At 29.6% G+C, this 14,701-nt stretch overlaps 1 protein-coding gene across 1 annotated transcript; it reads right to left on the bottom strand.

The window, feature by feature from the left end:
* Positions 1-3,265: 3,265 nt before the first annotated feature.
* On the bottom strand, positions 3,266-4,950 carry LOC105140215 (ethylene-responsive transcription factor ESR2-like). The gene has a single exon (XM_011046953.1). It carries the CDS (start codon positions 4,791-4,793, stop codon positions 3,537-3,539), a length of 1,257 nt encoding a protein of 418 aa, XP_011045255.1. The 5' UTR covers positions 4,794-4,950; the 3' UTR covers positions 3,266-3,536.
* Positions 4,951-14,701: the final 9,751 nt, after the last annotated feature.

Genomic DNA, 14,701 nt, shown 5'->3' with positions numbered 1-14,701 from the left:
TAAGCTTTAAGATATCAAGCCAATCTCCCTCTTTAATATTGGAGTGACTGTGTCTTGACTACCACATACCTCACTAATCGCACACCTAGCCCCTTGCTTAAAAACAGAACACCATTTGAACTCTTATTCAACAAATCACCCACTTAGGCACATTTAAAAGTCTTCGGTTCTTTTTGTTTTGCTTCCACTCTCTCCTGCTAGGGAAAAAAAAATTAATTCTCATGGTCACATTTATGTTTTTCTTAGATATCCTTTTGGCACAAAAGGCTACAAATTACTTGTTCTCCAAAACAATACCATCTTTGTATCTAGGAATGTCACCTTTCCCATTTCAATCTTTACCTCACCTCTCCATTGATACATCTGATAGTACAACCTGTGTTTTCACTAAGCCTTTACCTAACACTCTAGATTTTCTTATCATCCTTCTCAACTTGCGCCTAATGATTTAGCTCCTTCCAACATACTTGTGTCTCTCCACAAGATAAACTCACCAGCCGTAAATGATTTGTTTTATTTTTCAAATAAAAAATGGATAACATGTTAATCTCTCTTAAGAAAAAAATAAAAATAAAAAGTCAAGCAATCAAGTTGGATGGGTTTACCATGTTTAACCCTGGTCAATTCAATATATTGTCATTCTTGTATTTTTATTTTATTAAAAAAATTTAAATTAGTGTTGTTTAAATTTTTTTGTTTAAAAAGGTTAAAAGAGATTTTAGTGGGGCCAAGCGAGTTGTTAGGTCAATAAGCTTAGTTGAGTTAAATAATATTATAAAAAAATTAGAAGAGTAGCCAATGAGCCACTAGCTAGTTAGAAGAAACTTAAAGAGGCGTGGTTAAAATATTATTCACCTTGCCACTATTTATACAAACATATATTATGCAAATTACTACAATGATTTTTTTTTTTTATCATGCTTGATCTTTTATTTTGTTTGGAACAACCACACTCTTATAAGCCCAAATTGAAGCAAATTTGTTGAGGAATAGTAAAATGTAAAATTAGAGGAGTAAAGTGAAAAAAGACAGAAAAAAATAATGGTTGTTTTAAACTTGGAGTAAAAGGTTCACTTTGATCCTCTTACTTTTCAAATAACAAATTTTAGGAACCTTTGGTTTTCTTACATTCTATTTTTTTTATCATAATTCTTGTTTTTTCTTATTTTTTAGTCTTTAATTTGATAGAGGAGACAAAAGGTAGTTTGATTCCATTAGCAAAGAAATTTTCGGTTGAAACTGATTTTGACAATGAAAATGGTCAATTTTGTTGTTAATGAATTTCATTTAATGAAGCGAGATTCATTATCATGTTTTGTTTTTATTAAACGGCTTTTATTAAAAAACAAATAGACCAAACTCGAGAGAAGATTTTGTTTAGGTATTGGATTTGTATTTTTAGACAAGTTTTAGGGCTTTTGGGTTTTTTTATTGGTTTATTTGCATTATAAGAATGTTCGTAGCATGTTTTAGTGTGTAAATTGGTTAGAAATTACATTTTAGATAACAAAAGAAAAAAGAACACCCTATCTTATTTTGAATCAACTCTTTAGTGGTTAAAAAATAGAAAAGTCAAACAAATCTTCTACCAGCAGCACAAATGAGTCGTCTGCTTTTATTTTTTTTCAAAAAAATTAGGGTTGATAACATATCTACTACATTTTCAAATTAAAAAAAAAAAATTAAACACTCAAACAAGTGTTTGGCCTCTTTTTATTTTCTTTAGTTTTGTTTTGTGCTTAGTTCATACTTTTTTATGCTTTTTTTTTGTTTGATTTATTTTTTTTATTTATATTTGAACTAATACCACCCTCTCTTATTTTTTAGATTGTTTATTTTATCATTTTTAAATAATGATTATTATTATTATTATTATTATTATTGTGTATTTAATGTTTTGAAGAGATTGTTTTAATTTATCTATTTTTTCATTTATATTTTATATAAATAAACTTTATTTTGATGATATATTTATAAAAATAAAAATTAGTTATTCTCGGAAAGAAAAGGTGACTTTTAGGACAAAAAGAAATCATGTAATTAGTTATTCTCGGAAAGAAAAGGTGACCTTTAGGACAAAAAGAAATCATGTACATAAAAGAAAAAATCAGGGTTATATATATATATATATATATATATATATTATCTTATTTTTATAAAAATAATTTTTTTTTATTTTAGAATTTGATTGGTATTAATAACTCTCTCATTTTACTCAACCATACATTTTAGAATTTATTTCATTTAGTATCTTTATGTTTTTCAATTCAGAAAATTACGGTACAGTGAAACGTACTGTACTCGTAGAGCATTATTATCCTACATGCAATATGTTAACCAATTTATTTATTTATTTATTTATTAGTATCAATATGTTAACCAATTTATTTATTTATTTATTAGTACAAATAATTATTAAGCATTCAAATTTTGGTTTCTAGTTATTTATGTACGAACCAATCACCGGTCTAAGTACGAACCAAGTTAAAGAGTGCTTTTTGTTTGCTTTGTTCTCGTTTTGTATTCAAACTGAAAATAATAGTCTTAATTTGATCACTCTGCCACACGTGAGTTAGAAAGGAGACACTGACACTGACCAAACCCGGTTTGGTTTGGTTTGTTGGGTGGCTAACTTCTCGCAAGCAGCTGGGCTTTCTTTCTTTCAATTTCTCTTGCTTTTAATTTTGTCGTCCTTTGTTTTTTTGCTTATATCCAAAGATGTCCTGTTGTTATGGGGAGCAGGTGCTCCCAGTCTTTAATGCGAACACCTTATGGCAATTGTGGGCGACGTTGTCCTAAGAGTTTGTTTGATAACGTTATAGTTGAGGATATTTTTAGATTTATTTTTATTGTTCATATATACTTTTGATCTTGTGTTACTGTAAAATCTGGAAATTAAAAAAAAAAAAATACTCGGACAGGCACAGAGACAACCATTGGAAAATGAAAGGTGCCGCCGGCCGATCCTTTTTTCCTTTTCCCAGGTACGTAGTAGCTAGTTTACTATACCAGGAAACACCGCAGAATGATTTTAAAATGCGTTTTTTTTAAATAATTTTTTTACTAATAATAATTTTTTATTTAAAAAAAATATTTTTAACATTAATATATTAAAATAATTTAAAAACACTAAAAATTAATTTTGAAGTAAATAAATAATATACATTTTTTTTAAATATTTTTACAACCCACAAACAAACAAACAGTACGTAAAGTTTACTTTGATATTTCTCTGGAAAGAACCAAAAAGGAAACTGTACCGGCACTCGTAATCAAACGCAACACAACCTTTTCAGTTCCAGAGTAAACGAAGAGATCATATAGAGATGTGATAGAGAGAGAAGGGAGCTAAATGAAAGCAAACCAGGAAATCAACTCGAACATAATCGGCTAACTTAAAGATCTGTTAAGAGGATAACAACGAATTATGCGTTAATTAAGTAAAAATTTTGTAGTCAATAACACAGGCGACAGGCAGCTCGTTAGACATCTTTAACTTGGATAACAGCATGTGGACGTTGCACCAGGAGAAGACCTCAAGCATTCCTGAACCTAGCTGCGAAGGCACTCATAAGATCTGGGTACTGAAAAATGTCTTCCATAAAGGAGTCCTGACCCACTGCAAGATTGAGTGACATCTCATTATCGTATGATACTTGGTCAAGACAACTAACCCCAGTACGGTAACAGCCCTCAGGCTGCCCTGATGACTTTATTCCTTCATGATCAAGATAAGCACCATGGTGCTCATTTTTAACGAAGTACTTCGTGCTCCTTCTCAATCCATCTAGCGACTGACCACCAGATATTATTTCAGCTGATGGTGCAACCATTGACTCTCCATAGCTTTTTGAAAAGTCAATCTTTTCAGTGGAGTGCTTAGGCAAAAACCCTTGAATAATTTCTTGCAACAAACCAGAGCCAGATGGTTCTTGTGGAAAGAATTCCAACTCTTCAGCTTTTGAGTTGGGACTGTTCAGGACTCCAGGAGTATAATTCTGATTAAACTCCATGTAGGGTAGACTAGTGACAGTTGAGTCTTCTGCCAAAGTTCCAGAGAAATTATATGGACCGGTACTACTGATGTTACTAGAAGGGTTCGCCAAGGAACCAACAGCGAAAGTACTAGGACCAGAATAGGAGGACCCATTGATGCAGGGAAAGTGATCATATAAAGGTTGAGAATGATTTTGAGACGACGAACCTGAAGAGGAGTTTACGAAATCACGGAGAAAAAGCATGTTCAGAGTAGAAGTGTTAGCGGAAGTGCCACTAGTACTCTTCTGTGGAGCAGACCCACCAGCAGAGAAGTCACCCACATGAGAGTGACCTAGAGAAGACCAATTTGAAGAGGGCACTGTATTATACTGGCGAGAGGGCTGATGATGAGATGATTTTGAGAAAGTAAATGGAGGGAGCAAATTATGGGAGTCAGTTGTTGCAGAATAAGTCTCAGGGTACACAAAATTAGTACGAGCCTTGATACCTCGCATTACTCGAGCTGCATAGTCATAGGCACAAGCAGCCTCCTCAGCAGTGTCAAAAGTGCCAAGCCAACGCCGTTCCTTAGACTGAGGATCCCTTATCTCGGCTGCATAACGACCCCATGGCCTCCTACGGACGCCACGGTACCTCATGTTTCCACTATTGCCACCACCTTCTTTCAGTGACCTTTTGTTTGTTGTGGTGGTAGGCGCGGACTTCTTCTGCATGTCGGCGATTATGGGTTCGTACGAGTTGGATTCTGGCATATGGCTCGGCACTCCGTTGAGTCTTCTAAGTGCTTCTTCCATACTTTTGGAACTGGAGGATTTGTAAAGATAGGTTCTTTACAAATGAAATAGAACAAGAACAACAAGCTAGACCGGAAGGAAGAGATGTGATTTCGGCGATTTCAAGACTGAGTTTGGCACCTGGACTCTGGGGTTGCATCCTGTATTTATAGCTGGAGATGACTCTCAAATATAGAGATATGGGGGTCTTGAAAACTGAAGTGACAGAACTCGTGCATGGGGCAACATAAAATTGATACAAGAAAAAAATAAAAAAACAAAAATGAAAGAAGCTAGGGTGCAAAAGATACTATGTGATGCCTGGTGAGTAAAAAAACTGGAAGTGACTAGGATTTTTTACTGGTCCAACCGTCCTCGAATCAAACGACTTTGAACTTTTTCCGAGTTTCCTTTTTAAAAAAAGTTATTTCACTTTTATTATAATTACAATTTTAAAAAAACTCAGAGGTGTGGGAAAATTATTTCTCTCAGTATTGATGATGAATTGGCGCTCTCTTTTTTTCTTCATTTTAATTATCAATCTTTTTCTCTAAAAAATAATCATGTTGTGGCCAAAGGCGCAAAATGTTTGTTAATTCTTTCTGATTTATTAAAAAATAACAAGATTAAAAAAAATGATTAAAATAAAAAGAAAAGAAAATGGAATGGCTTTTTTCAAAAAAAATAGCACAAAATATTAACTTTAGCCCTCAAACTTTTAAATTAATAATTTTTTTATCACTCCAGTTTTTGAAAATTCACTTTTGATCTAATATTCTATTTTCCTCATTTTCTTAGATCCGAGACTTGTCAGATTCTAATGGTAGTAAAAAATCATTGATTGACATCGCTTATAATTATAAAAAATTTATTTTAGTGTCAACAAGTTTCAATTGTGGAGAAGAGTTATGCTGTAATATTTTTTGAACTCTATATTTTCTAAGAAAAGTAGATCTAATCTCCATGAGTTTTTAAATTCGAGTTGATTTATTTAATTCATAATTAATTTTTAATGTATTTGAAGTTATTGATGAGTTTATTTAGGTCTATATGTTTTCTTAGGTGTATTTAAAAAAAAATATAGGCTGAAAAATAAATTTTGGATATAAAATATTCATGCTCCACCTTTTTTATGACTTTTCAATTGTTAGATTTTGAAGCAGCAAATGACACATAAAAGGATGGACGATACAAAAATAAAATAAAATGAAGAGGCCTAACATGCAAGCTAGACCTTCTCATTTTGGTAGCATGTTGGGTCGTCCAAACCTAGTCACTTGCCTCTTGTTTAAGAAGTCCATTAGTTTTTTTTCTTTGCTTTTTTTTTAATTCAATTTTATTTCAATAAATAATTATATAGGTTACTCCAATTTTATAACTCAAGTTTTGAATTTTACTGGTTAGTGAGATTGATTAGAGAGTAGGCTTTTTTTACTTGTTTTCTATAAGACTATTTCGATCTCATAGCTCAGATCACAATTTAACGGATTAATTCGAATTAAATTTTTTAATCTATTTTTTTTTCAATTGCATTTTTTAACATTGGATTAATTAAAGGTTGAACTTCATAATCTACTTTTATTTATCTTTTACGGACCATTCAAATGATCTGGATTACGAGTTTAAAAGGTTAATCTAAGTTGAATCCAGTTTAAAAATTATTTTTTTTCTTATTTTGTTTTTATCTTTTAACATTAAATTAATTAAGATTATGTTTCATAATTTTTTTTTATAAATTATCATAGTTTCCTTATGTAGATCATGAATTCAGTAGATTAACATTGATTGTCTCAAGTTAATCAAAGATGTTATCATTTTAATATTTTTTTAAAATATAATATTTGATTTTTGAATTAGTCACTTTATATTTTTATTGGTTATTTAGATTATTTTTAAACTCATCCATATCTACTAGGCAATATCAAGTTAATCCATATATAAATTGAAATATCTTTTTATTAAAAAATATGTTAACAATATTTTTTTCTAATTTTAAAAAATTGATTTTACCACACCTTAATGAAGGTCAGTAATCTAATTTTAACACATGAAACACGGTATATGCAGGAGATTAGTCATAAAAGAAAATAAAAGTGTTTAGATTAGAAGCTAAACTAACATATAGCTATGAATTATCAAGATTACATAAAATTCTCAAACCTAATTTGAAAATGAATACGACAAGCACCATGAAAATTAAAGATTATTGCAAGACAAGAATTACCAAACATAATTTAAACATGAAAATTAACTATTGAATTTGTAAACAATAAAATATGGTTTTGTTGGGACAATAATTATTTTTATTGTATTTTTTATTTAAAAATATATTATTTTTTTTTTATTTTAATTAGTACATCAAAATAATTTAAAAATATTAAAAATAAAGTAATTGAAAGTAAAAAAATAAAAAAGTAATTTGTTTTCAAAAAAAAAACTTTAAAACAGGTTCTAAAATTAAAGCTAAACTGTTGAAGATAAAATTTCTTATTCTGATTTTACCATTTATTATTCCTTTTTCTTGCCGGGATGTGAACATTAAATTTTGTACTCCCTATCTTTGTATTCTGGACCACCCTCCTCCGTGGAAGGACACTTTTAAAGATGAGGGGGTGTTGCCATTGCTTGGTCATATTTATTTTCAGAAAAGTAATTTGTTAACATTGAAAGTTAAGTAGCCAGAATTACTTAGTGTAATCTATAATAAATAATATACTCTAAGAAAAAAAAATGTAAATGCGATAATCTCTTCTTAATTTCGTTTTTTTCCCCTTTGGATCTAGCTGATGGGACAATTTACCTGCACTAGATATAAACGTCACCTTTTGTTTTGGAAAATGTATTATAGTCCTAATTTACTTTAGTTAATTAAGACTTTAATTAGCAAAATGCATTAGATGCTGGCAATGTGCCAAATTGTCAACTCTGCACCTATGCCAGCTATCAACTCTGATGCAAAGTAATTGTCTTCGACTATTTCCAAGAGCAATAAAGAGCAGAGTGTGATCGAAAACAGTGAAAATTTTGATTGTCTTTTTGGGTTCGTGAGAAACTGATAATAGATAGTAATTGATTCAGTTTGAAGATAACTATTAGGAGTAATGATTTGAGTGTTCATTGCAAGGATTTTCTTTGCTTTTCTTTTTAATTTCTATCACCTTGTGTAGAATTGGCGTGCTGTGGGAATTTTGAAGAGGAAAAAACACACGCACGTATGTATGTGTGTCTCTGTGTGTGTGCGTGTGTGTTTCCATCAACCATGTAGTGATAAAGGAGTCTGGTGTTTACAGGCAAGGGAGGTAAAGCTGCTAATTATGTGATCTCGAAACTTTTCTAGGAAGTTGAAGAAACACGCTCTGGTCCTTGTAATTATCATTTTGAATGATTACACTGGCGGCGCTCAGAAGTTGTTTCTCCCACTTTGGTTTCTGTTTCTTTGTTCTCTCCTTAAATTTAATATTTGCTGGCATCTGTTTGCAATTTTCATGGCTGTTTTGCGCTGGTATTAGGGTTTCAAAAACCAAGGATTTATGGTCACATGGACTTGTCTGTCTTGTGTAGGCGTGTTTAATAGGGTATTTAAGGGATGAGTTTTAGGGTTCTGTTGGCAGATGGAGACTAAAGTTGTTGTGGGGTTGTACCTCAAGTCAGAAAAAGTGGTGGCGATGTCTCCTAATTAACAAAAAGTTAACCTCCTCCGCTACTTACCTCCGTCGTTCCTCTAACTTATCCTTCCATCGCAACTATAAAATTCTCTCGTCTTTTTGTAACCTCACAAATTCAGCAGATTAATCATCAACTCAAAGACTAGCGACAAAAGTTAAAACCTTTCTGAACAAGGAGAGAGTGTACAGTGTACAACACTGCATGCATGCATGCATGCATATATATCCACGCCAAATCCTTAATGCTTCATGCGTTTACGATAATGAAGATGGGATGGTAGCCAGCTGATGAGAATTACCTTTTTTTTTAATAAAAAAATTGATTGATGTTCTCTTTATTGAGTGAGGAATATAGGTATATATATTGTTGTTCTTACTTTTCTTAAAAAAAAAAATATTACTCCTTTTCAATTGTTAGTCAAAATCCATCAAGCGTAATTACAAAAAAAAATAATTTCTCTAACATTATTACGAGTTTGACCTCATATCTATTGAATAAACTTAATACACTTCAATTTCATCTCATATAATATCTCATGCAAAAAAAATTAAGCACTAGAAATGTACTTTTTAAAAGAAAAGGAATACACGTAACAAGTCTTCACAATATGTCATATTAGTGTCAATCTTATTCTTTAAATTAAATGAAGTTTTAAGATTTTTTTTAGATGATTTTCTCTTAGCTGAATTTATTTTATTAATGCCAATAATACATAGTAGTCTTATATAGTTGTCTAAAAATATCAACCATTAAATTCATGAGATTTAGTAATGAAATTCATTTATTTAATGTATAAAATACCTATATGATAGTTGTTAATTTTTTATATAATTGAATTATATAAGATTATTATTAAGATTAACACTATTCTTTTTATATATTTCATATTTAATAAAACATATTTTATTAAATATACTTTCAAATTAATGTCTGACTATTTTCATGATCATTTACCACATAAAATATGGGCTGCTTGTTTCAATTTTATCTCTTTGAAAGGTTTATAAAAACAAACTTACTTTATGCTTTTATAAATAGTATATACCAAATAAGTTTATATTAATTTGGTATTAGAGCAGCATTATAGGACAGAACCTGATCATGAGAGAAAAGAAGTTGCAGTTTCCTAAAAAAGAAAAGAGAGAAAAATCTAAAAAGAAAAGAGATAATTGAAGAAGGGCAACTGAAAATAATTTCTTTTAACCAACAATTCATGAGTTTGATGGTCTTTGCCTTCATTAGTCCATGCTTATGAAAAGTTTTCTTCATTCGAAGAAGTATTAGAGTTTGACAGAGAATGGAATCTCTACTACATTAAAAGGTGTTGAACTTAATGGAAGGACAACAAAAATCAATTATAGAACAAGAGCTAAAAGACTTGAAAGTCAAGAATTATTTGCTTCAAGCCATTGATCTAACCATTATGAAGACCATCCTCAATAAAGACATTGTCAAGCATATCTAGGACTCTACAAAACATAAGTACTAAGGTTCTATGAGAGTCACAACTTCAGGCTCTTTGAAAAGAGTATGAGGTTTTATAAATAAAAGAGGATGAGAGTTGATGAGTACTTCACTTGAACATTCATTATAGCATATAAGAGGTAATCATTGAAAAGATATTAAAATTAATGACCTTAAGGTTTGACTATGTTGCACGTTTGGTTAAAGAGTCTAATAAATTAAACACTTTAATCATTAATTTGTTGCAGACTAACTTGTTGGTACATTAATAAAGGATGAACGAGTATGCAGAAGATGAGCAAACATTTAAGATTGCCTATGATGATAGCTTTAGTGGAAGAGGAGGTGGTCGAGGTCGTGAAATTCTTCAAGAAAGAGGTAGACAAGCATTCAACATAACTATAATTGAGTGTTATAAGTGTCATCAACTAGGACATTTTCAATATAGTGTTTTAAATAGAAGAAGGAAGAAAATTATAACGCGTTTCAGGAGAAAAAAGAGATAGTAATGTCATATATAAAACATAATCAATCAATGAAAGAAGATGTTTGGTTCCTTAACTTAGGGTGTAGCAATCATATATGTGCAAATAAGCAATGGTTCTCAAATCTTGATGAGGAATTTCAACAATCTTTGAAGCCTAAGATTAATTCCAAGATGGTTATTTTATGATAAGGTAACATTAGGATGGTAATTGCTGGAGGTAATCACTAACGTTTTCTATATACTTGAGTTAAGAAATAATTTATTAAGTGTTAAACAAATGCAAGAAAAAGACATAGTTATTTTGACACAACATAAAGTTTATAGAGTCTATCATCTCAAGAATGAGCTTATTATACAAACAATAACGTCTGCAAATAAGATTTTCATATTCCTTGCAAGATTGTAATGAAGAAGGAAATGAAAATGATAGAAGTAAAAATGAATATAAAAAAAAGGAGGCAATAAAAGAAAAAGGATGAAAGGTTAGCTTGCGTTCAAGTTGGTCACCTGAAGATAATTCTCAAACATTTAAAGAAAGCTCACTAGAAAGGAAGAAGAAAAGAGAACCTTTTTTAATTGAAGATTATATGAATGGGGGTAATTCTTATAAGAAACTCTTTAGAGTTCCAAGTGTAGAGCTGCAATGAACTTAGAAATAGAAACGATCAAAAGGAATAAGACTTGGAAACTAATAGATTTGTCTAAAAGAATGAAGAAGATTATAGTAAAATGGGTTTTCAAAACTAAATTCAACAAAAGTTATGACGTTGACAAGTGTAAGGCATGATTGGTTCCAAAAAGAAATACACAATAGCATAGCATAGATTATACTGAAGTATTTTTGTATGTGGCTAGGTGGGATACGGTTTGAATGGTAATTGTTTTAGCAGCTCGAAATAGTTAGAGTGTGTTTCAGCTTGATGTCAAATGTCTTACAAAATTCCGAAGGCATTTATACCAGTTAAATAAAGTATGCAAAAGAAGTTTTGGAGAAGTTTAGGATGAAGAAGATTAATAGTGTCAAAAATCTCATTGTGTTAGACTAATGAATAATGAAGAAGTCAAATTAAATGCTACCATATACAAAAAATTAGTTGGAAGTCTTGTGTATGTAATTGCAATAAGGTTGGACTTGAAATATGTGATGTGTCTTATTAGTGGATTCATGGCAAGTCCATCTAAGTTGTGTTTGCAAGCTATAAAAAAGGTGTTGAGATACTTGAAAGGTATTATCGATTTAGGAATCCTTTGCAAAAAAAAAGGTAATGAATAGTTAATAACGTATGCAGGCAATGATTATATATAAGATGTAAATGACAGAAAACATACTTATAGTTATGTGTTCCTACTCAATGAAAAAGTTATATCATGTTCCTTTAAAAAAGAACTTGTGATTATTTTGTTTATTGTTGAAGCAGAATTTATGACAATTATTTTTTTGTGTTTATTAAAGGGAGTAGATGATGAAAGTATTGGAGAAGCTTGGTTACTCTCAAAATAAGTATACTACCATATTATGTGACAACAGTTCTACTCATGAGTAAAGTTTTACTATTTCCTTAAGTTATTTTTATATAAAACATAAGTTGTTTGTTTCAATTTTATCTCTTTTTTGTAAGGGTTATATAAGCCAACATCTTACTTTATACTTTTATAAATAATATATAACAAAAAGTTAATAACAACAAACTCTGTTATTATATTAAAAATAAATTTTCTAATTTAAACATTAATTAAGATTAGCTTTTTTTTAATGATCTTATAAAGATATTATCTACATGGACTTGATGCATTCAAAATAAATTCTCTCAAATACCTTTTAATTTAATGGAATTAATTAATCTTCATGGTTTCAAATATTATGTGATTAATCCAATGTTTTAAGATTTGTCTAAAACTTACTCCTTTTTATTAACTATATTTTTTATAAATATTGTTTTTCAAAAATACAAGAAAGAAAATGGAGAAATGGGTAACATGGAAACAAGTGATTAGAAATAAATTATTTTGGAATAAATTAAAAATCATTTATTTGAAAAAATGGTCAATGGACTAATTAATTAGTTTTGTTAAAGTTATAATCCACTCTTTTAACAATAGGAGATACAAATGAAACGTTTTAATGATGCCATGCCCGTCGCTAACGTTTTCTTTTCTATTTGGCTACTCGTTGAATTAAGAGCAGCTCTTAGTTATATTGGGGATGCGATTTTAAGATTGATTGAAGAAAAGATTAGTTTTGAAATACACAAATTGGTTTAAGAATATTCTTAACTGTAAAAAAAATAAAAAATGAGAAATTATATGATCATCCCCGCCTTGGCAAGCTTACCTTGGAAACAAGTATTAATTGCCATGAATTGAAATAAACTGATCGAAATGTAGGGAAAATAAAAATAATTTCTTCAATTTCTACGTAGAAGATTTGCATTTTGAATCACATCTGGAACTGCATATGCCATTCTTTCTTATCAGCCATGGTGATGCACTCTGAGGATCATATCTCTTCAACATCTTAAAAACAGAACCAGTGGCTTCCCTCTTGTATCCAGTTCTTGAGGTTGGTGATTAAACTAGTAGTTCTTGTCACGTCAAGAAATTTGACCCTGATAATGCACGAGAGAGAGAGAGAGAGGATGACGGTGAGGGGATATTTATTTGAAGGACAGAGACGCCAATCCAGGAAAAGAAGAGCACCAAGATTTTAACGACAAGAAGAGATCATGTCAGAGAAAATAGAATCAATGAGCGATCAGCTTTTTTACGCAGAAGATTAAAATACTTTATGCACAGAGACTGTATGCCCTGCCTGGGAATGTAAAAAGTAAAAAAATAAAATAAAAATAATATTAGTATAAAGGTTTAGGCATGTAGGGAACGACATGCCTTTCTTTTCCTGTCCACCAATCTCAGTTTCGAAAATTTCCCCGCTTGCTAAAATACTGTTAAAGAGTTTTTAACTACTGTTGGAGTGTGGTGGATATGAAGCGGTGAGGCTGCGTTGAACACAATTTAGTGGCTTCACAGACGAGCAAAGAAAGGAACACCCGGCAATCTTTTTGTAGCAAAGTGTTTGGACAGATGATTGGACGGCAAAATGAATAAAGAGTCCTTCGTGAGAGAGCATACAGAAAAGAAAAAAAAGGGTTTAAATTTTTACAGGAAAGTGTAATTATAATTATTTTTTAAAGTATATTTTATATTGAAATATATTAAAATTATATATTTTTTTTTAAAAAAATTATTTTTAAGATTAAAGCTTTAAAATAATTCAAAATATATAAAAAATTTATTTTTTAGCAAATGCATTCTAAAATATATAAAAATATATATAAAAAATATTTTAGAAGTACAACGGTTATCTAGTATTTTAGAAGTGTAGTAGGACTGTTTTTAAAAATAAATTTTTTTTAAAAATATATTAAAATAATATTTTTTATTTTTTTAAAAATATTTTTAACATCAATATATAAAAACGATCCAAAAATATTTTAAAAATAATTTTAAATAAAAAATTTAAATTTTTAAAAAACATAATTTCAACTGCATTCTCAGCACATATCCTTCAAATTTATAGTAGGTATCATGTACAGGTAAGTTGAACATATGCTGCCACAAATAATGTTCAATAAACTTAGCTACATTTTCCAAGATAGATAGCTTGTTGATTTGGTCTCGAATCCAAATCAAGTTTTAAAATATATTAGATAAAAGTTAATTTGATATGACTCAATTGATTTAGTAGTTGTGCCTATAATTTGGTGTGCTTGGCCAAAACTTAATTTATCTTTTGTTTTTTAAAATTTTTAAAAGTAACATCAATTTAACATTAAAAAATATTGAAATAACAACAATTTAAATTAATTTAAGTTAAACTAGATTAACCCACTTAACCTATGATTTAGGGCATAACTCTCGGTTGGATTTAACAACCTCATTTTTGAAAATTTATTTTTTATTTAATTAAATAATTATAATAATAGATATTTATAATAAAAACAAGAAATTGTCGATGAGAAATGTATTTCTTCAATTTATTTATTTTTTCTTATTAACACATCTTTTGATTGTTTCAACGAAAGCACATTTGTTTTTATTGTAAGTATTGTTTTTATAATAAAAAAACTATCATGATAGTAATAATAGTAATTATTATTATTATTAACACAAACTTAGGAAACTCAGCAATTCACTGTTTCAATTGTTATAGGTCTGACTTATGGTTACTTGAGAGAGTGATTGATGATGTTTTTGTTTTTTTAAAAAATTTAAAAATATATTAAAATATTTTTTTTAATATTTAAATTTAATT

This window comes from Populus euphratica, unplaced genomic scaffold (assembly GCF_000495115.2).
Source record: "Populus euphratica unplaced genomic scaffold, PopEup_1.0 scaffold251.1, whole genome shotgun sequence".
In the NCBI taxonomy this organism is placed as follows: domain Eukaryota; kingdom Viridiplantae; phylum Streptophyta; class Magnoliopsida; order Malpighiales; family Salicaceae; genus Populus; species Populus euphratica.
The sequence above is the reverse complement of the archived record's forward strand: the minus strand, read 5'-3'. Positions and strand labels throughout refer to the sequence as shown.

Excerpts from the sequence above, each read along its gene's own strand:
- LOC105140215 (XM_011046953.1), bottom strand. The coding sequence starts at position 4,793 with ATGGAAGAAGCACTTAGAAGACTCAACGGAGTGCCGAGCCATATGCCA.